This window comes from Balaenoptera musculus, chromosome 13 (assembly GCF_009873245.2).
Source record: "Balaenoptera musculus isolate JJ_BM4_2016_0621 chromosome 13, mBalMus1.pri.v3, whole genome shotgun sequence".
NCBI classification, from domain to species: Eukaryota; Metazoa; Chordata; class Mammalia; order Artiodactyla; family Balaenopteridae; genus Balaenoptera; species Balaenoptera musculus.
The window spans coordinates 54,014,420-54,038,298 of NC_045797.1; the positions used below are offsets into that span (position 1 = coordinate 54,014,420).

At 36.6% G+C, this 23,879-nt stretch overlaps 1 protein-coding gene across 3 annotated transcripts in view; it reads right to left on the reverse strand.

Moving 5' to 3' along the window:
• Window positions 1-23,879, reverse strand: part of PPM1B (protein phosphatase, Mg2+/Mn2+ dependent 1B) — an 82,130-nt gene that overhangs the window by 19,233 nt on the left and 39,018 nt on the right. For 2 of the 3 annotated variants that reach the window (XM_036872323.1, XM_036872322.1), the window contains exon 2: window positions 13,874-14,733. In XM_036872323.1, the coding sequence (XP_036728218.1) occupies window positions 13,874-14,719 (846 nt within the window). In that variant the 5' untranslated portion in view covers window positions 14,720-14,733. The remainder of the gene's footprint in view (window positions 1-13,873; window positions 14,734-23,879) is intronic. The other variant, XM_036872324.1, reaches the window with a different exon arrangement.

Genomic DNA, 23,879 nt, shown 5'->3' on the forward strand with positions numbered 1-23,879 from the left:
AAGCAATAAATTTAAAACATTTTCTCACTACTTTTCTTATCGGTATATTACTTTTATTGAGTTTTTTTAGAAAAGAATGAAACTGTTCTTGGAATAGTGATTTTTTTAACTCCCTTTTTAAAATTTTATTCACCACTCTAAAAAACTAAGTCAATGGCAGTGGGATTTGCCAACCCAAGTGAAAAGAGCCAAGGCCACACCCATGCTAGTCTAGTCTTTTCAGTCATCATGGCCAGAATCTAGGCAGGCATTGTTTGGTTAAGACTCGTCACCTTTTTGGGACCCACATGACATAGCCAAAGATAGGCAGGTCTTGAAAAACTTCTGCCACAATCTCCTAAAACTCAGTGCAGCAAAGTTTGAAGGCACTAAAGGCTGGGTCTTAAGAAGGCTTCAAAAAGAGTAACTCTCTGCACAGAATTCTTATGCTTTAGTAGAAAGAATCATGATGAGTATATAACCCAGTTCTCAATATCTGGAAAAAGAATTAGGATTTCCAAATTGGCCCAAAGGATTTTACTCCTTAATGAAACCCACCAAAACTTGCATAATGACTTAATATTAGAAATACTACGTTGGCTACATGAAAAAATATATATATATATATGAAGATATACACACACATATCCCACATATACACCCTATGGTTCCAAACAGCAATACATTCCACAGGAATCAGGATCTACCATATAAATTCAGGTCAGGCAAAATCTTTATACCACAGATATTCAAGAATCAAGCATCACTTGAATGCCAATGATTTTTTTTAAAGCAATTTTATGAATAAACAGAATTCACACCTTACATTTTTAGAAATCCAGTTTCTTCTAACCGTTCTCTATTTTGATAACAACAGCATGAGCATTGTTTAGCCATTCCTAATCAATCTATCTATATAATTTCCATTAGATTTTTATAAGTTATAAAACATACATCTTATCATTTGGAAAATTAACTAAAAGATAGTTTCAAGAAGTTTAAGTACCCAAAGATATTTAAAGGAAATAATTTAGATTAACATCTTGGCACGTGTGATTTCAATGATGGTGTTTCTATTTCTACATAAAGATGATTTTCCCCTAAACACAAAGTATGAGTCTGTTTCAGTAATTTTTATACAGCAATTGAAAAAGATCCTTCCCTTTATGCCTCTTCAGTTTTCTAGAGATAAATCATCCTTGCATATTCAGTATAAATTTTCTGTAAATTCCAGAAATGAAATATGATTCAAAAAAAACTGAATCAAGTTGAACAACTAAGGCAATTAGCCAGATGTTTAAAACTGATTATTTCAGCCCCTTTTCATTTTTTAATTTTGACAATAGCACAGCAGTAGTACTCTAAGGAATCAGAGCTTTAATAGACAGTTATAGATCAAAGTAGCCAGTGCCCCTGCTATAAGCAAGGGTATCTAAAATTAATCATTAAATAATTTGATGCTGTTAGCTTTAAAGTTGAATGCTGCATGGTTACAAAGAAGTGTTCTGGATCAAGTCTTAACACAGCACATGAAATAGGTTGTGAACAGAATCTCTAACACTACCAAAGTTAGTAAATGAGTATCTGATAAGTGAACCATAAATATTCCTCATTTTTTAACCTGTAGCTCACTGTAGTTATCTCATTTACACAGAGCTCAAAAACCAGCCAAACTTAAGGAATAGCCCAAATTTTCAGCCACCCATGAAAGATGAAGCCTATCATTACTTCCTTTCAAGAATACTCAATTCTCCCACCATTTCTTTATTGCTTGAAACTGTATTTCCCTTCATACAAATCTACCTCTGTTTCATAACCATCATCAATAGAACTAAAATTTATTGAAGCCTGTAAACCAGATACTGTTCATGCACTTGCCAAAAGCTTTACTCTCAGCAACTCCATGAAGAAGATATTATTACCTCTATTTTATAAGATGAACAAATCCAGGCTTTGCACTAAGTGGCAGAGCATAATTCAAAACCCAGTTGTCTGGTTCCAAAGCCTATGTTCTAATACCAAACCCATGGTTCTAAACAGTGTGCCAAGAAGCCCCAGGATGCCACAGTGCACTCACAGAGATATTTTAAATGGAGGGGGGAGGGGGATGACACAGTGATACTCAACATCTATCTGTGGACACCCCACAAACTAGCTCAAGGTAGTTCACACTTTTAACATTAGACAGCACTATATTCCTCTCAATGACATCCTATTTTTCCAAAGCTGGGGTTCTGGGACTTACTGTGATTAAAAAGCAAGTCCTCATAAAAATCAATGTGATACAGGAAACAAGTGTGACAGTGCCTAATGATTCCAAGGTTTGAGAAGTTGTGCAGTGTCCAACAGGTGCACACATCTCATCAGTATGTAACTAGTTTTTAAAAGAATGAAATAAAACGTTTTTTCAATGTATGTGTATTATTTATTATTTTGTATACTCATTAAGTTTGGCTCTAACTACTTAATACTCGTAACTATTAGGTATTAATATGGCTAAGTAGCACTGTAAAAAAACTTACTGAGATACTCAAGACACCATCAACAAAGAAAGTTGGGGCGGGGGGAGCTTCCCTGGTGGCGCAGTGGTTGAGAGTCTGCCTGCCAATGCAGGGGACGCGGGTTCGAGCCCTGGTCTGGGAGGATCCCACATGCCGCGGAGCAACTGGGCCCATGAGCCACAACTACTGAGCCTGTGCATCTGGAGCCTGTGCTCCGCAGCAAGAGAGGCCGCGATGGTGAGTGGTCCCCGCTTGCCGCAACTGGAGAGAGCCCTTGCACGGAAACGAGGACCCAACACAGCTAAAAGTGAATAAATAAATAAATAAATAATAAAAATAAAGGAATTCCTTTTTTTTTTTATATATAAATGATTTTTTTGTTTTTGTTTTTTGTTTTGTTTTTTAATTTTTATTTATTTATGGCTGTGTTGGGTCCTCGTTTCTGTGTGAGGGCTTCCTCCAGTTGCGGCAAGTGGGGGCCACTCTTCATCACGGTGCGCAGGCCTCTCATTATCGCGGCCTCTCCCGCTGCGGAGCACAGGCTCCAGACGCACAGGCTCAGCAACTGTGGCTCACGGGCCCAGTCGCTCCGCGGCATGTGGGATCTTCCCAGACCAGGGCTCGAACCCGCGTCCCCTGCACTGGCAGGCAGACTCTCAACCACTGTGCCACCAGGGAAGCCCTGGAATTCCTTTTTTTTAAAAAAAAAAAAAGTTGGGGGATTTCTACACTACATATACTGTATTTTTACATCCTTCTCTTCAAAAAACCCAGCCACACCCCACTCTAATATTATCTATGTCTATTTTTAAAGTAGCATTATTTATGATCATATTTTCTGAAAACTATAGTGGAAAAACTCCTGAATTCAGGGCTAAACAATTATTTTGGGGGGTATACAATTTAAGTACATTTTCCATGTTTTATCAATAATTTGGATTGATATTGCCTTTGGAAAATGTTATTAATTTCCCCTAACTTAATCCAACTATCAGGTATTATATCTCATGTTTTAAAATAAATAAGCTTCTAATAGGTGATATATAAATTGAATTAAGGGAAATCAAATTGTATTTTAAAAAAACAACTTAAAGGAATATTGACTTTTATGATTTAAGAAAAACAAAGCAGGTGGCAAAGTAACATGCATAGCATGATCCATTTCTGTAAAAAGCAAAAAACAAAAAAAAGGAAAGAAGAGGCCCTGAAACAAGATGGTGGAGTAGAAGGACGTGCTCTCACTCCCTCTTGCGAGAGCACCAGAATCACAACTAGCTGCTGGACAATCATCAACAGGAAGACACTGGAATTCACCAAAAAAGATACCCCACATCCAAAGACAAAGGAGAAGCCACAATGAGATGGTAGGAGGGGCGCAATCACAGCAAAATCAAATCCCGTAACCGCTGGGTGGGTGACTCACAGACTGGAGAACACTTATACCACAGAAGTCCACTCACTGCAGTGAAGGTTCTGAGCTCCATGTCAGGCTTCCCAACCTGGGGGTCTGGCAACGGAAGGAGGAATTCCTAGAGAATCAGACTTTGAAGGCTAGAGGGATTTGATTGCAGGACTTCCACAGGACTGGAGGAAACAGAGACTCCACTCTTGGAGGGCACACACAAAGTAGTTTGTGCATGGGGACCCAGGCGAAGGAGCAGGGACCCCAGGGGAGACTGAACCAGACCTACCTGCTAGTGTTGGCGGGTCTCCTGCAAAGGCGGGGGTGGCTGTAGCTCACTGTGGGGACAAGGACACTGGGAGCAGAAGTTCTGGGAAGTACTCCTTGGTGTGAGCCCTCCCAGAGTCTGCCATTAGCCCCACCAAAGAGCACAGGTAGGCTCCAGTGTTTGGTTGCCTCTAGCCAAACAACCAACAGGGAGGCAACCCAGCCCCACCCATCAGCAGTCAAACAGATTAAAGTTTTACTGAGCTCTGCCCACCAGACAACCGTCAGCTCTACCCACCACCAGTCCCTCCCATCAGGAAACTTGCACAAGCCTCTTAGATAGCCTCATCCACCAGAGGGCAGACAGCAGAACCAAGAAGAACTACAATCCTGCAGCCTGTGGAACAGAAACCACATTCACAGAAAGATAGACAAGATGAAAACGCAGAGGGCTATGTACCAGATGAAGATAAACCCCCAGAAAAAGAACTAAATGAAGTGGAGATAGGCATCCTTCTAGAAAAAGAATTCAGGATAATGAGAGTGAAGATGATCCAGGACCTCGGAAAAAGAATGGAGGCAAAGATCGAGAAGATGCAAGAAATGTTTAACAAAGACTTAAATTAAAGAACAAACAAACAGAGATGAACAATACAATAACTGAAATGAAAACTACACTAGAAGGAATCAATAGCAGAATAACTGAGGCAGAAGAACAGATCAGTGACCTGGAAGACAGAATGGTGGAATTCACTGCTGCGGAACAGACTAAAGAAAAAAGAATGAAAAGAAATGAAGACAGCCTAAGAGACCTCTGGGACAACATTAAACACAACAACATTTGCATCATGGGGGTCCCAAAAGGAGAAGAGAGAGAGAAAGGACCAGAGAAAATATTTGAAGAGATTATAATCGAAAACTTCCCTAACTTGGGAAAGGAAATAGCCACCCAAGTCTACGAAGTGCAGAGCCCCGTACAGGATAAATCCAAGGAGAAACACGCCGAGACACATAGTAATCAAACGGGAAAAAATTAAAGACAAAGAAAAATTATGGAAAGCAGCAAGGGAAAAACGACAAATAACATACAAGGGAACTCCCATAAGGTTAACAGCTGATTTCTCAGCAGAAACTCTACAAGCCAGAAGGGAGTGGCATGGTATACTTAAAGTGATGAAAGGAAAGAACCTACAACCAAGATTACTCTACCCAGCAAGGATCTCATTCAGATTCGATGGAGAAATCAAAAGCTTTACAGACTAGCAAAAGCTAAGAGAATTCAGCACCACCAAACCAGCTCTACAACAAATGCTAAAGGAACTTCTCTAAGTGGGAAACACAAGAGAAGAAAAGGACCTACAAAAACAAACCCAAAACAATTAAGAAAATGGTCATAGGAACATACATATCGATAATTATCTTAAACGTGAATGGATTAAATGCTCCAACCAAAAGACACAGGCTTCCTGAATGGATACAAAAACAAGACCCATATATATGCTGTCTACAAGAGACCCACCTCAGACTGAGGGGATGGAAAAAGATATTCCATACAAATGGAAATCAAAAGAAAGCTGGAGTAGCAATACTCAGATCAGCTAAGATAGACTTTAAAATAAAGAATGTTACAAGAGACAAGGAAGGACACTACATAATGATCAAGGGATCAATCCAAGAAGAAGATATAACAATTATAAATATATATGCACCCAACATAGGAGCAACTCAATACATAAGGCAACTGCTAACAGCTCTGAAAGAGGAAATCGACAGTAACACAATAATAGCGGGAGACTTTAGCACCTCACTTACACCAATGGACAGATCATCCAAAATGAAAATAAATAAGGAAACAGAAGCTTTAAATGACACAACAGACCAGACAGATTTAATTGATATTTATAGGACATTCCATCCAGAAACAGTAGATTACACTTTCTTCTCAAGTGCGCACGGAACATTCTCCAGGATAGATCACATCTTGGGTCACAAATAAAGCCTCAGTAAATTTAAGAAAATTGAAATCATTATCAAGCATCTTTTCCGACCACACGCTATGATATTAGAAATGAATTACAGGGGAAAAAAATGTAAAAAACACAAACACATGGAGGCTAAACAATACTTTACTAAATAACTAAGAGGGCACTGAAGAAATCAAAGAGGAAATCAAAAAAACCTAGAGACAAATGACAATAAAAACAAGATGATCCAAAACCTATGGGATGCAGCAAAACCAGTTCTAAGAGGGAAGTTTATAGCTATACAAGCCTACATCAAGAAACAAGAATAATCACAAATAAACAATCTAACTTTACACCTAAAGGAACTAGAGAAAGAAGAACAAACAAAACCCAAAGTTAGCAGAAGGAAAGAAATCATCAAGATCAGAGCAGAAATAAAGGAAATAGAAACAAAGAAAACAATAGCAAAGATCAATAAAACTAAAAGTTGGTTCTTTGAGAAGATAAACCAAATTGATAAGCCATTAGCCAGACTCATCAAGAAAAAGAGGGAGAGGACTCAAATCAATAAAATTAGAAATGAAAAAAGAGAAGTTACAACAGACACCGCAGAAATACAAAGCATCCTAAGAGACTACTACAAGCAACTGTATGTCAATAAAATAGACAACCTGGAAGAAATGGACAAATTCTTAGAAAGGTATAACCTTCCAAGACTGAACCAGGAAGAAACAGAAAATATGAACAGACCAATCACAAGTAATGAAATTGAAACTGTGATTAAAAATCTTCCAACAAACAAAAGTCCAGGACCAGATGGCTTCACAGGTGAATTCTATCAAACATTTAGAAGAGCTAACACCCATCCTACTCAAACTCTTCCAAAAAATTGCAGAGGAAGGAACACTCGCAAACTCATTCTATGAGGACACCATCACCCTGACACCAAAACCAGACAGAGATACTACAAAAAAAGAAAATTATAGACCAATATCACTGATGAATATAGATGCAAAAATCCTCAACAAAATACTAGCAAACAGAATCCAACAACACATTAAAAGAATCATACACCATGATCAAGTGGGATTGATCCCAGGGATGCAAGGATTCTTCAATATACGCAAATCAATCAATGTGATACACCATATTAACAAACTGAAGAAAAACCATATGATCATCCAATAGATGGAGGAAAAGCTTTTGACAAAATTCAACACCCGTTTATGATAATAACTCTCCAAAAAGTGGGCATAGAGGGAACCTACCTCAACAAAATAAAGGCCATATATGACAAACCCACAACAAACATCATTCTCAATGGTGAAAAACTGAAAGCATTTCCTCTAAGATCAGGAACAAGACAAGGATGTCCACTCTCACCACTATTATTCAACATAGTTTTGGAAGTCCTGGCCATGGCAATCAGAGAAGAAAAAGAAATAAAAGGAATACAAATTGGAAAAGAAGAAGTAAAACTGTCACTGTTTGCAGATGACATGATACTATACATAGAGAATCTTAAAGATGCCACCAGAAAACTACTAGAGCTAATCAATGAATTTGGTAACGTTGCAGGATACAAAATTTATGCACAGAAATCTCTTGCATTCCTATACACTAATGATGAAAAACCTGAAAGAGAAATTAAGGAAACACTCTCATTTACCATTGCAACAAAAAGAATAAAATACCTAGGAATAAACCTAGCTAGGGAGACAAAAGACCTGTATGCAGAAAACTATAAGACAATGATGAAAGAAATTAAAGATGATAACAACAGATGGAGAGATATACCATGTTCTTGGATTGGAAGAATCAATATTGTGAAAATGACTATACTACCCAAAGCAATCTACAGATTCAATGCAATCCCTATCAAATTACCAATGGCACTTTTTACGGAACTAGAACAAAAAATCTTAAAATTTGTATGGAGACACAAAAGACCCCAAATAGCCAAAGCAGTCTTGAGGGAAAAAAACGGAGCTGGAGGAATCAGACTCCCTGACTTCAGACTATACTACAAAGCTACAGTAATCAAGACAATATGGTACTGGCACAAAAACAGAAACATAGATCAATGGAACAAGATAGAAAGCCCAGAGATAAACCCACGCACCTATGGTCAACTAATCTATTACAAAGGAGGCAAGGATATACAATGGAGAAAAGACAGTCTCTTCAATAAGTGGTGCTGGGAAAACTGGACAGCTACATGTAAAAGAATGAAATTAGAACACTCCCTAACACCATACACAAAAATAAACTCAAAATGGATTTGAGACCTAAATGTAAGACCAGACACTATAAAACTCTTAGAGGAAAACATAGTAAGAACACTTTTTGACATAAATCACAGCAAGATCTTTTTTGATCCACCTCCTAGAGTAATGGAAATAAAAACAAAAATAAACAAATGGGACCTAATGAAACTTAAAAGCTTTTGCACAGCAAAGGAAACCATAAACAAGACGAAAAGATAACCGCAGAATGGGAGAAAATATTTGCAAACGAATCAACGGACAAAGGATTAACCTCCAAAATATATAAACAGCTCATGCAGTCAATATTAAAAAAACAAACAACCCAATCCAAAAATGGGCAGAAGACCTAAACAGACATTTCTCCAAAGAAGACATACAGATGGCCAAGAAGCACATGAAAAGCTGCTCAACATCACTAATTATTAGAGAAATGCAAATCAAAACTACAGTGAGGTATCACCTCACACTAGTTAGAATGGGCATCATCAGAAAATCTACAAACAACAAATGCTGTAGAGGGTGTGGAGAAAAGGGAACCCTCCAGCACTGTTGGTGGGAATGTAAATTGATACAGCCACTATGGAGAACAGTATGGAGGTTCCTTAAAATCTAAAAATAGAATTACCATATGACCCAGCAATCCCACTACTGGGCATATACCCAGAGAAAACCATCATTCAAAAAGACAACATGTACCCCAGTGTTCATTACAGCTCTATGTACAACAGCCAGCTCATGGAAGCAACCTAAATGCCCATCGACAGACGAATGGATAAAGCAGATGTGGTACATATATACAATGGAATATTACTCAGCCATAAAAAGGAACGAAATTGGGTCATTTGTTGAGACGTGGATGGATCTAGAGACTGTCATACAGAGTGAAATACGTCAGAAAGAGAAAAACAAATATCGTATATTAACACATATATGTGGAACCTAGAAAAATGGTACAGATGAACCAGTTTGCAGGGTAGAAATTGAGGCACAGATGTAGAGAACAAACGTATGGACACCAAGGGGGGAAGCAGCGGGGGTGGGGTGGGGGTGGGGGTGTGATGAATTGGGCGATTGGGATTGACAGGTATACACTGATGTGTATAAAACTGATGACTAATAAGGACCTGCTTTATAAAAAAATAAATAAAATAAAATTGAAAGATTAAAAAAAAAAAGGAAAGAAAACCATGTTTTTATACTTCTATTTGTATGAATAAACACAGAGAATTATTTGGAAGGATATATAGCAAACTGTAAACAGTGGTTACCTAAGGGGAATGAGACTGACAAGGAGGGACATAAAGATTAATAACTTTACTTCAAACATCATTGCATTTGTTTAAAAAATTTTAATCTTATAATTATTGAAAAAAGAAAAGGAAAGTCTTAATGTTTCCCTTAGGAAAAAATTTTTCATCAAATCCTCTGGGAAAGTTTGGCTACATATATACAAAACTTAAGTCAGAAAACTTGGATTCTAGACTCTGCTTCAAAACTCACCAAATATCTGACTTACAGCTTTTCTTTCTTCCTTTCTTTTTTTTCTTAAAGTCTTTTAATGACAAACCTCCATTTCCTTACTTGCAAACTGGAAATTAAAATTTTTATTTTGTTCACCTGAGGTTACTATGAGGATAAATAAAATGAGTGTGATCTATAAGTTATGAAAGGCTATGCAAACAGCTGTCACATATTCTATGTGACCTGAAATTAGTTAGCATAAACACCACGAATGCTAGCAGCACTGGCAGTAAAATGGGAAAGCTGCTTTCTTAGGGACCATTCTTCCCTAGAGTTAATCATCTAAATAGGGTAATACCTGACCAGAGTCATGCAACACTTGTAGCTTCATACTGTTAAACAGCAACTCTGAAAAATGACTATCTTTAACAATAATAATGCTAACTACCTTTTATGGTTGTTGTGAAAATTAAATAAATTAAAATATGTGTAAAGTGCTTAAAGTATACTGCATTTGGCTCATAAAAAGCAATTTTTTGATACTATTGTGATTTTGATGGTTATCATAATTTCCCAAGAGTTCATGAGTTAACATATAAACGTCTCTGTAAACTATTAGGGAATGACAAACGTTAGAAGTGCTAGAAAATTTTAACACTTAATTAATTTATTTATTTTTTATTTTATTTTATTTATTTATTTTTTGGTTGCGCCATGCAGCTTGCGGGATCTTAGTTCCCCGACCAGGGATCGAACCCGGGGCCTGGCAGTTAAAGTGCCAAGTCATAACCACTGGACCGCCAGGGAATTCCCAACACTTAATTTAAATCTATTATCAGGAAAATATCTTAAAAACACCTACTTAAAACATCTACTTAAAAACCGGATCTACTCTATCTTTTCTCTTAAAGCAGCTAACACCTGGACCTAGAGATTGTCATACTAAGTGAAGTGAGTCAGACAGAGAAATACAGATATCATGTGATAGCACTTATATGTGGAATCTTAATAAATGGTACAAATGAACCTATTTACAAAACAGAAATTGAGGCACAGATGTAGAAAACAAACTTACGGTTACCAAGGGGGAAAGGTGGAATGGAGGGATAAATTGGGAGATTGGGACTGACATATACACACTACTATATATAAAATAGATAACTAATAAGGACCTACTGTATAGCACAGGGAACTCTTCTTAATACTCTATAATGATCTATATGGGAAAAGAATCTAAAAAAGAGTGGAGATATATATATATATATATATATATATATATGTATAACTGATTCACTCTGCTGTACAGCAGAAACTAACAACACTGTTAAATCAACTACACTCCAATAAAAAAATTAAAAATTTTTTTAAAAAAATAAATTTATTCCACCATTTAAAAAAAAAAAAGCAGCTAACACCTACTGAGCAATTGCTAAGGGCTAGCACTGGTCTACCTACTTTCCATGGATTTCAAAATTTAAATTCAATCTTTCAGACTAAATTCAAAGCAATCATATGTTCTATTTTAATCCTATTGTTTTATAATATTGCTAACCCTTGGTTTTACAATACAAACAAGTGGAATGACAAAATTATGGAGTCAGAAAAACAGGAATGGATAAGAAGCTTATCTAATTCCATAAGTAGCATGTGGCAGTTCAAAAAATTCATGTCTGTGTGTTTCAACACAAAACAGCTAACCAAGCTTCTCAAAACTGATTTCAATTTAAATGCAACTTCATTCAAAGGAACTATGATGGTCAACTTCATTCAACTAAATTAAATGAAGAGGTTGGTGTTCCAACCCCTTGTCCCTCTATGACTATCATTTACCATTTCTGAGATTCTGGGATTCTGCCTAGAATCTTTTAACACCATCAACAAAAAAATTTAATCAATTTAAACTGACGAAACCTATCAAATGAAGATATACCACCAGAATCACTCAAACCCCATCCAGAAGGGTTGGGTCAAAATTCCTGAAAACTAGCATCCTTTCAATGGAAGGGAGAGTGCAGTTTATCCACAATATAAACTTCTTTCTTTACTCCAAATTACAGATCTAATAGATTTCTGGCTATTCCCTCAAAACTACATGACACTCTGCTATGCAACCATGAAAAATGATTTTGATAGATACATACAGACATGGAGATCTTTCTACAATATATTGTTGAATGAAAAAGTAGACTACAGAATAACAAATATAATGATCTCATTTTTATAAAAATATACACATTCAGAGGCAGGCAAAAAAGACTGAAAAAATAAATACCGCAATTATGAAGATAGCCCACTTAGGTGGGTGGCAAAATTTTTGAGTGTTTCTTTACATATTCTGTATTATATAAATTTAAAATATATATATATATATTCTGTATTATCTGGCTTGCTTTTCAATAACTTTTTTTTTTTTTTTTTTAATAATCGGGAAAATGCTGTTTTCACTTCCTAGTTAGGCAAAAACATATGCTTGCTTTTGTCTCAAAAAGCTGCAGGTCAGACTCTCTCCATATAGAGTCCGAGGAGATAGACATCTTTAGAACCACTTACTATTCCAGCACTGACAACCATCAATATTTCTGTACTTAATTCATCTAGAGAAGTAAAAAGGATACAATACAAAAACAAACAAACAAAAAACAGAAGAGCTAGAGATACCATCATTAAAATCCTTTCAGAAAAAAGCTGGAAACACCAGCCCTTATATTTTCTCTTTTTGAAGTTGTCTCTTCCCATTCTATGGAAAAGAAGTAGATACTTCAACAAAACCTGGGCATTTCCACAGACTCAGAGAGCCTTTGAAAAACTTTTTGGCTATGCCTGTATCTTCCACAGCATCTTACATGGTGAGGAAACAGAGTGGCTCTAATCTAGACAGAGTAAGTAAGGCAAAACCTCTGTATCACATAACCAAAGGTTGGTTTTGTCTTGATAGCTTTTCAGAGTCATAGAATACTTACATATTTTAGGCACTGGCCAGAAAACTCAAATTTTAATTGACTGCTATGTAGACGCTGTCAAAAACCCACTTGAAACTACTGAACATTTTAAAGACATCCAAGGAAACTGCTAATTATCTGTTAGTCTGGATTTTCCTCCCTATTATTGTATCAAGTTAAGATTCATAAAATATTGCAAATGTAAATTAAACTTTTGTGTTCCAAAGGAATTCTTAACAAGACTGCACTTTATATTAGTCTTCGGTTTTTTAATCAGTAATGACAAAAACATCTATATGAAAAGAATTTTGATTATCTCCTCTAAAAATATTATCTACCATGTCATATATTATTTATATAGAGTCACATGTAAATTCCTTTTAGATTTTATGCTAGGAAAAAGCTTCTTTTACTACAGAATAAGAAATATACAACTCGTACTTCAGTTTTTGTCTTAGCTGCTAGTGGGCTCAGAACTAAATTACAAAACTTTACTTAGTCTAGGCTTCTGATGTATCTTCCAATACTATGTGGCTCTTGATCTTTTGTATATCTAATATAGAATCATACCCTCTCTACATGTTTTTTTATGAAACTGCTGCATAGTCAGGCATTAGACAGCTATTGCCAGGAGTTCCCTGGTGGCCTAGTGGTTAGGATTCTGGGCTTTCACTACCGGGGCCTGGGTTCAATTCCTGGTCGGGGAACTGAGATCCCACAAGCCGCACGGCGCAGCCCCCCCAAAAAAAAAAAAAAAAAAAAAAGATGGCTACTGCCAATGTTGAGAATTTTAATCAAAAGTCACAATTGTGTATAGATGCCTCTGCCACAACAAAAAGTCCTAAATTATTTAAATGACAACATGCCACAAATTTATTAAACTTAATTTGCAAATTAGAAGATTAAGACAAATGAGGATGGCAACCAAAAAAAAAAAAGGTTTCATTTCTGGTGAAGAAAATAATTTTTAAATATATAGGTCTTCCCTAAAGAAAATACTAAAAGCTTTAAAACTAAGTTTGCTTAATTTTACTTACCGTGTCTTTTCAAAATTAATAGGGCATTTTAATTATAACAAAAAAGACTTACATACCTTATGCAAACAAGTGTCCACTACCCAATTGCACACATTTTCCAGGTCATCAGATACCTCAAGCCTAGATTTAACAAATTCACAGAGCTCCTCATTACTCATAACATCCCAGATCCCATCACAAGCCAAGATGATAAATTCATCCTCTTCTGCTCTTAAAATTTCATAAACCTCAGGCTCTGGAGAAACAAGTTGTTCTGTTGGGCCCTTGCCATCAACACACTTGTAATCATAGTCCCCCAGAGCACGAGACACTGCTAATGAACCATTAACACGCTGTATCATTACGCTGCCTCCTGCATTTTGGATTCGCTCTTTCTCCCTTGGGTTGCAAGGTTTGTGATCTTGGGTAGAAAAGCAGACTTGTCCATTCCTATACAGAACAGCCCGTGAATCACCACAGTTGATGAAGTAGATATGCTTAGGTGAAATCATAACTCCCACTGCAGTTGAACCGCTCCTGTCCATGCCATTTCTGAGATCTGAAAAGTTACGCATGTATTCATCAATTTTCAAAAAGCCAGTTCTGATACCATTCTTGACGTTTTCCACTGAAGGCTCAAGAGCAGATCCTGATTTTCCAGCTGCCCTAAAGTCTTCATTATTAGTGATGTGTTCTAATAAGTGTGTTGAGCAGTAATTTGCTACTCGGGATCCAGCGTGACCATCATAAACTGCAAAAAACGACCAGTCTTCCAAGCCGTGAGGAATACCTACAACAGCTGTGTGTGCATCTTCCATTTCCACTCTCCATCCTTGCATGCTACTCAGGCCGTAACGTAAACCATTCCCAGCACCATGAGCATTATGTTTCTCAGTTTTGGGTTTATCCAAAAATGCACCCATGTTTAGTAATGAATCTGAAAGGAAAAAAAAAAATTGTAGGTGTTACCTGTTTAAATTTGATAGAGCATTTATCTACAATATTTCATCTATTTTCTAGTAACTCCTGATCAAGTGTATTTTTCAGTATTATCAAAATTTACTGGAACAACAACAAAAAAGAAACCAAGAAAATTTCCCCATATACCCTTCTTCTAGAATAGTAGTTTCTCAATCCTAGCGCATTAGAGTCTCTGGGGATGGGACCCAGATATCAATATCTTTTTTAAAATGCCTCTCTGGTGATTTGTCCGTGCAGCAAGTTGAGAACTACCATTCTAGGAGAAAGGAAACCAAGAAACAAAAACCTGGTTAAGTTTTTTTTTTTTTTTTTTTAATTCCATTTATAAGATAACTCTAGGGTTCAATATATAAGACGCAGGAGTGAGAATATTCAGAACGATGCAACATCTTGTTCAATCTACTAAGGTAGAAAAGTATGCTAACATATTTTAGAAAAACTTCCAAAAGCAAGTGTTGTAATCAAGTATTTTCCCCCCAGTAATCCTGAAGACAACCCCCCAAATTAATTAAAACATAAAATCTCAGTTTTATAAACGTGATTTTACTTAGGTTTTACTGCACGTCAAATAAAAAACTTTACTTCGATTGACTGAAGCCCATTAACCCATAAAAACAAATATAACTTTAATGATGTGCTAAAGAACATACTACTTAATATTGCCGTGTTTCACAATCCATGAAGTAGCATTAAGACAGCTTTCACTCAGTGCTGGCTGACAAAGACTTAAAGCCCATAGAGAGAACTGTAAAGTACCACTATGCATCACCCTCCCTCTCAGCTTTACTATTACTTTAGAATAAAGCTTTTCCAATTTCAAATGACTTGGACTGGAACAGTGGGGATGAGAATGCCTGGTACGTTTTCCACATACAATCCTGGCCCTAACACTTGCCAGCTGTGTGACCTTGAGTTTCCTAGTCACTGGTACCTCAAATTCCTTCTCTGTCAAATGGGAATAATAACAATAGTACCTACACCTGACAGGGTTGCAGTGAAGAATGAGTTAACATATAGTGCTTAGAACAGTTCCTGAGACACAGTAAACACCATAAAATGTTTGCTGTTATTATTTGCTCAAAATGCAAATTCCATGGCCCTATCCCCACACCAATTTTTTTTTTTCCAGTAGATCTTGGATGGGATCTTCAAAAAAGCATGTTGGTGACTAAAGAATCACATTTTGAGACACACTACTCTAGATCAACTGACTTTCATTTGGATCTAGGTATCTTTGTGAGATATCTTTTTCAGCTGTAACCATTACCTAACTTTACAATAAAACTAAATATTCCTATTCCTAAAAACCCAATGAACCACCATATATAATACTTATAAATTACAGCAATTTTATAAATTTTCATGAGTTATATATAATACTGTACTAATAAATTACAAACACAAATATTTATAAAAAGGAATTTTGGAAGGACAAGATTTTACTCAGACCTAAAAATTAATTTCATTCAAGTATGATAAAAAATTATATTTTGTATTGAGAACAATGTAATAGAATATGCTTATTTGTTAGCACATTGGTTTGATATTTTGATACAATGATTTGAAAGCCTAGTTCTAAGCACATTTTAATTTAGATTGTTTTTAATGCTTATTTCACCTGAAAAAAAAAAAACCCTTATAAAGATACCTAAACGCAAATGAAACTGAATTGTTGACTGTATTTATCACCCACTCTTCAATCCCAACTACCAATTATAAAAAAAATTTGTTGTCATTTCCCTTATCTTGATGTTCTTCAAATTAAGGTTCTGCTGTTTCACATTTCAAGAAATGGGCTCAAAATTCACAAGAGTTCCTCATTTAGAAGAGTTTTAAAAATAGTTTGGAAATTCCTATTTCCAAATTTGTTTTTAATTTAGGGATAAAGTGAGAAGGAAGGAGGGGTCTTCAATAGAAAGCTATAGGAGACCCTAAGAATCAAAGGGAGCCTGGAACGCCAGCTTGGAAAACCATCAGGAAACAGAGGAGCCCTGAGGCTGGGCAGCCAAACACTGTGAAAGTTACACGAAGAACAGCCTTGCCTGCTGCTGCAGTGATCTCTACCTTCCGTCTAATTCCTTTCTGAAAGTCACTTGCTCAAGATTCAAAGTTTGCAAAACAGGTATCTAAGTGTCTAATTAACTGAGCTTCGGTCACCAGCACACCTATTGGCTGTAACTAGGAATGCATTCTTTCACAAATTAGTAAAATTTTTTTTACGTTCAACATTGATCTCATTTTAAAGTTAGGGTTGTCCCATAATGATTTAATTCTTTAAACATCATGAAATATCATACATATTTTATATAATGTATACACACAGCTAAAGAGTACTAAAACTACCATACAGTTTAAGAAATAGAACATTATCAAGACCACTGAAGCCTCCTATTATACTGAATTTTATAATTAGTATTTCTTCTAGTTTAACCATATTCATGTGTGGTTGTTTAGTTTTATATGTTTGACACCTTACACTGACGTAAAATACAGTATGTTTTACTCTAGTACTTTTTTTTTCCAGCTCAACACTGTATTTCATTTACATTGATGCACAGAGCTGTAGTTCATTCACTATATGCCACTGTATGTTTGTACCACAATTTTTATCCATTCCACTATCAATGAGTTATTTCTCATTTTTTAAAGTATAAAACAGTGCTGTTTTGAACAATCGTGGTGCACATGTGTGAGTTTTCCTAGAACATATACCTAAATTCCCAAGTGCTTAAAGTTTATATAGATGATCTTTTTCCCCCAACAAAAATCACAAAACAAACCATCTCCAAACATTTGTTTCTCAACTGTTCTTTTGCTAACACTATTTTCTTTAAAACAATTACTTTCTTAGTAAGTAAGCTTCATCTTGAATGGCATGATTAAGAATGTATTTTCTTTTATCCAAAAATATCTGCATAGGAATTAGCAATTACTATTTTAAGTTCTCTAACTCTTCAAAAGCAAAAAACTTTGCTATGAGATATTCATCAAAACTCTATGTGGCAGACTGTACCTTCTTGGTCATTTCTCATTTCATTCATAGTAAGCCCTCAGTATCAGCTGGTTCCACATCCTCAGATTCAACCAACCACAATTCAAAAATACCCAGGGAAAAAAAATTCCAGAAAGTTCCAAAAAGCAAAACTTGAATTTGCCTTGCACCAGCAACTTGTACATGGGATTTATATTGTATTAGGTAATCTAGAGATGATTTAAAGTATATGGGGAGGTTGTGCATAGGTTATATGCAAATACTACACCATTTTATATACGGGACTTGAGCGTCTGCATATTTTGGCATCACCACTGTAAATAGCTCACTGAATTTTAAAGTTAAAGGTCTTGTTTTTATAAAATTAACTACACTGATGACACCCTAATAGCTCTGAACTCCTGGTTCAATTTCTTTGCTGCAGTAATTTTCCTATGAATGTTGCAGTGAACGATTTTCACCTTAAGTGACTATGATTTTTCTTCCAAAAAAGGTTATCTTTATTAAAGAAGCATTTACTGTTGAGAATATACATTTGTCTAGCATCTCTTTGCTTTTACTCTTCACTCCCCCCCAAAAACAGACTTTACTACTGAAACAAAACTTAGCAAATACTAAGAGGAAAGTATGTTACAAACACCTATATTTTAGTCAATCTTAAATCTCCCATGTGTAATTGTTCTCATACTGGTTTCTTCAACTTGGCAATGATTACTACATGTTTCAAAGGCATGTGATGATAAAGGAATGTATTTTAATTTTTGGCCATATATTCTACGTATTATTTCAGTCATTTTGACCAAGGCAGGAAAAACTAGTGTTTCCCCAGTGGTATGCTTTGTCTTTTACTACTCAACAAGAAACCTCAAAGGGCCTTGTAAACATTTATAATTAAATTTAGTGAAATTTTGTAGTTACTGTATTGAATATTGTATGGCTCTATCAAACACCTCTGGGGGGGGGAGAAACTCATAAAGGTTAGTTTTTACCCTCAGAATGCAATTTTTTAAATGTCTTGCTAATTTGCTATGATTTTATGCTATGGTTTAGCCATATGTCAAGCACACTATACACTTAGCCAAGCTATGGTTTCAACAACAGTAAATAGAGATCCACATTTCAAATAATCTTTCACAATCTCAAATTTTGAGAGGTTGATATTTGAGATCTGATTATATTATAGGTTTTGCCCCATAATAAGAGCCCATACTGGGATTAGGAGTTCTAACATTTTTTACGCTGTGTGCTTGTATGTGCTCTATTATAATTAAAATCAATCTAATGTTTTGATAGGCATCTTTTACAGTCAGTCACTTGCTCATTTTTTGAAGACTGTTTAGTTAAAACTAGATCACATGGAGGGACTTTCCTGGTGGCTCAGTGGTTGGGAGTCCACCTGCCAACGCAGGGGACACAGGTTCGAGCCCTGGTCTGGGAAGATCCCACATGCCGCGGAGCTGCTAAGCCCGTGTGCCACAACTACTGAGCCTGCGCTCTAGAGCCCGCGAGCCACAACTACTGAGCCCGGGTGCTGCAACTACTGAAGCCTGCGCCCCTGGAGCCTGTGCTCCACAACAAGAGAAGCCACCACAATGAAAAGCCCGCGCACCGCAACAAAGAGTAGCCCCAGCTCACCGCAACTAGAGAAAGCCCGTGCGCAGCAACAAAGACCCAATGCAGCCAAAAGACAAATTAAAAAAACAAAAACAAAAAACTAGATCACATGGAAATCAATGTAATCACAAGTAAACTTCAGTGTGATACAGCAATGAATACAAGTGAGGAAGTAAAAATTCTACCGTTCCTTAGGATCTCTCACCAGCCCATTTGACATACTAACAGTGTGGGGAAGCCAGTGTCAATCACTATATTAAATGTAATTTGCCTTTTTCAAGATGAAAGACAATAAACAAAGGTTCTAATCTTTAAAAAAATAATACTGATGGATGGTCCTGCATACTCCCTGTAGAGACCACTTGATCTATACAACTCTGTGGGCCTAAGAGGTTTTACAAGACTGAGAGAGAATATATGCATAGCAAGCATTGTCTAAAGACTGAATGAGCAATATTCTCTGCACATCTGTCTTTTTCCATTGCCTTCTTTGAGATAAATACATTACTGAACTCAGAGCAGCATAATGTTATTATTTATTTGCTTAATCAATGGAACACAGTAATTGTACTATAAAGTAAGCACCTGAGAAATGGTATTTTTAAAGGAGTTATACACGGAAGACTGGGGACTACTGGCTGTCTTTTCTATTTAAGTAATTTGCTATAATCACTTTATCACATTTTTAATAATCACTTAAAAGGTTTCACATGGGGCTTCCCTGGTGGCGCAGTGGTTGAGAGTCTGCCTGCCAATGCAGGGGACACGGGTTCGAGCCCTGGTCTGGGAAGATCCCACATGCCACGGAGCAGCTGGGCCCGTGAGCCACAATTACTGAGCCTGCGCGTCTGGAGCCTGTGCTCTGCAACGGGAGAGGCCGCGACAGTGAGAGGCCAGCGCACTGCGATGAAGAGTGGCCCCCGCTCGCCGCAACTGGAGAAAGCCCTCGCCCAGAAACGAAGACCCAACACAGCCATAAATAAATAAATAAATAAATAAATAAATAAATAAATAAATAAATAAATAAACCACAACAATAATACTTCTTAAAAAAAAAAAAAAGGTTTCACATGTGTATATACAGCATTCAATTCTGGGCTGATTCTAAAATTTTTCATTCATAATCAGTGCATAAAATACAACAATAAATCATACATACTTGTATTTGCCACAGGAATACCTTAAACGTACTTTAACCACAGTACATTAGACACTCACTCAAGAATTTTCTGACTGCCTACTACCTGCCAGGCACTGTATTAAGTACTAGGAATAAGATGCCCCTATCCCTAAAGGAATGTATAGCCTGGTGGAAGATAAAGACCAGTGCACAGGTTTTGAAGGCACACTGTGATACAGGGGCTATAATGAGATAAATATAGGTATGCCAAGAAGAGGTATCAAAAAAGTCTTAGGTAGTTAAACTTTTTCCAAAGGAAGAAGCCTAAGCTGGGACCTAAAAGGTGGAAGTGGGAGAAGGAAATAGCCAGCATATACAAAGACCAGAAGAAGAGTAAGAGGCACAATTAATTTGGTATGGTTGGTGTGTGTGTGTGTGTGTGTGTGTGTGTGTGTGTGTGTGTGTGTGTGTGTGTGTGTGTGTGTGTGTGTGTGTGTGTGTGTGTGTGTGTGTGTGTGTGTACATGAGCATTTCAAGGAGCAAAGCAGAAGCACTAAAATTCTAATAATATTATTTCCTACTGAGATGTCCACTGTCTACTTATCTTAGAATCACAGATTTGGGAACTCAAAGATGTGTCATGCCCTTCTTGCCTAAGCAAGTAGCAAACCAAACTGATAATAACTGCTTTTCATTGAGAAGAACAAATCTGGAAAAAAGTTCTAGAGGCCTTAAAATTTAGATGGGTAGATTTAGAGTTGACATTTTTTTCTGGAATAAGCCTCCACATTAAAAAACTCTGATACCGGGCTTCCCTGGTGGCGCAGTGGTTGAGAATATGCCTGCCAATGCAGGGGACATGGGTTCGAGCCCTGGTCTGGGAAGATCCCACATGCCACGGAGCGGCTGGGCCCGTGAGCCACAACTACTGAGCCTGCGCGTCTGGAGCCTGTGCTCTGCAACGAGAGGCCGCGATAGTGAGAGGCCCGCGCACCGCGATGAAGAGTGGCCCCCGCTCGCCGCAACTAGAGAAGGCCCTCGCACAGAAACGGAGACCCAACACAGCCAAAAATAAAAAAAAAAAAAAAACAAAAAAAAAAACTCTGATACCTTTGAGTTTGCTTACAAACCAACTCTGAAAGGGGGTGAGGGAAGAGGGTGGGCAATCTTTACACATAACAAGCCAAAATTTGGTTAAACGAAACTTAAAGGGCTGTTTAAATACTCAAATTGAAATATTACTATAATGTTCAAAATAAGGTCAAATACATGCAAAAGCACATACTAAGATACTAACACTACTCATCACCAAATAAAACATTTTCAAAACTGAGTATTAGGTTCCCGTTTTCTAAACCCCTCTTTAGCTCACTCAAAGTCATCTCTACTCCTTGAATCAAATGATCCATATAACAGAGGCTTTTTTCTCCCTTTCCCCCTAAACATATCTAGGGAATAGAACTTCATCTAAAGAAGTGGATTCATAGTTGCTGGAGAAGAACAAAAGCTAATCTCAACTTACAAAACACCCGATTTCCTGGATAAAACTCTCTACTATGCCTAAAAACATTAAACATAGTGCACTTGGCTAATAATTTATTTTGATGATAAACTCTGACAAAGAACAAGAAAAATTATCTGAAGCATTGTGTTTTAAAAATTCTTTTGAATTTAAAGTTCTAGTTCCCTTGCCTTTGCTGGCAGATTGGCTGATTTGTTCTCATCAATCAAGTAAGAGGGACCAACTTACTTCAAAGCTGTCCTCAGTTTACAATCTAGCCACCTATATTACATATTTATAAACAAAACTGACAGCACAGTAGGAAACAATAATAGGTCCTCAAAGAATATAGCTTCATTTTTTCAAATAACAAGTAACTTAGAAATATAAAGGTGAAGGAAAAAACACTTATTGTACTGAACATTTGTACTAACTGATTCTAATATAGTCTAAAATCAAAAGCAGGGCTGTTTTGTCTACCATAATTTAGACAATGAATTCTTTTTAAAATTGTGCCCTCCTTCCTTAACTTCCTCCCATCCTTGCACAGTTACATCCTTCCTGAAATGTCAGATTTGGGTCCTATCTTTCCCAGAAATCCTTTCCTCCATGGTGCTCTACTAAACTTCATTAACACTTAGTTCTTTACCATCCACTTAGCACATGCTACTCTGCATAATTAATGGTCCTTCTGTGTATACCTATTTCCCAAAATAGTAATTTGTTTCTTTATTTTCCTGCCAAAACAAATACTAAATAAGTGTTGGAAGATTTTTTTTTTAATTAGTTTGACAGAAGTGGTTTAACAAAGCAACATTTCCATCCCCAATAAATGTGATAAATTTCTTATGTGGCCTTTACCCTAAGTCCATACACCCCCTAGAACTGGAGTAGATTCCATAAAGAAAATAGACATTCCTTACATTACCAAAAAGAGAAAGGACTCAAGCCAAAAAAAAAAAAAAAAAAATCCCTGAACTCATCACTCCTGTGTTATAGAAGACTCTCATTCTCTCAAAGGAAGACTTCCAGGGAGGACAGCATCCAGGAGTGGAATCTGGAATAACGGATGCTTAAATGGTGTCCACCACATGAAGGCAATCCAAGAATTATAGCATACAAATGACGCTGTACGCAGGCTAGGCATAGACTAGATTATGTATTTGGCTATTGTGCTCTATGTTTATTTCCCCTTGGATTTCCTCTACCTTTAATAAAGTTTAAAAGTTCTTATCTCAATTATCTCATGTCAAATTAAGTAGGAAAAGTCTCATGTCCATGTTCTAGAGAGGGCACTGAAGGTAAATTGAATGCTCTCTGCCTCAGTCAATACTGAGGGGCAATAGTAAAAAGGGACAGAGTCTCCCGAAGGGAAGAAAAATTTTGGCTTAAGAAAAAGAGCTGGGAATGAGAGGACTGACCACTACCTGCTTGGACCTGGATTTTTTTTTTTTTTTTAAGAAGTAATAGTTTACTCTCACATACTCATAAAGTCATTTTAACTATTAACAGTTTCGCTTCATAGAATCACCTATAAGGTTTGGCCATGAAAACTTTCTCATATGAATTACAGAAGTATCTATTAGAAGAGATTATTAGGACCAAGTGCCATATTTTACTGAAATGATCTGGGAAACCTTCATGCAATAGAAACCCTAGAAAACTATGCGTTTGAGTACACACATCGATCTAGACTTCAAAAGAACCAAGAAACCTATAGCACCTAAAAAATTAAACATTTTCTGATAATAAATAAAAGAGTACCAACTTGTACCCAAAATACATACACATACCATAAACATATAATCTTAAGACAGTGAACTGTAGGAAACAAGAAAAAGAATGCCTAAACATTGGGTTTGATTCCTTGCTCTA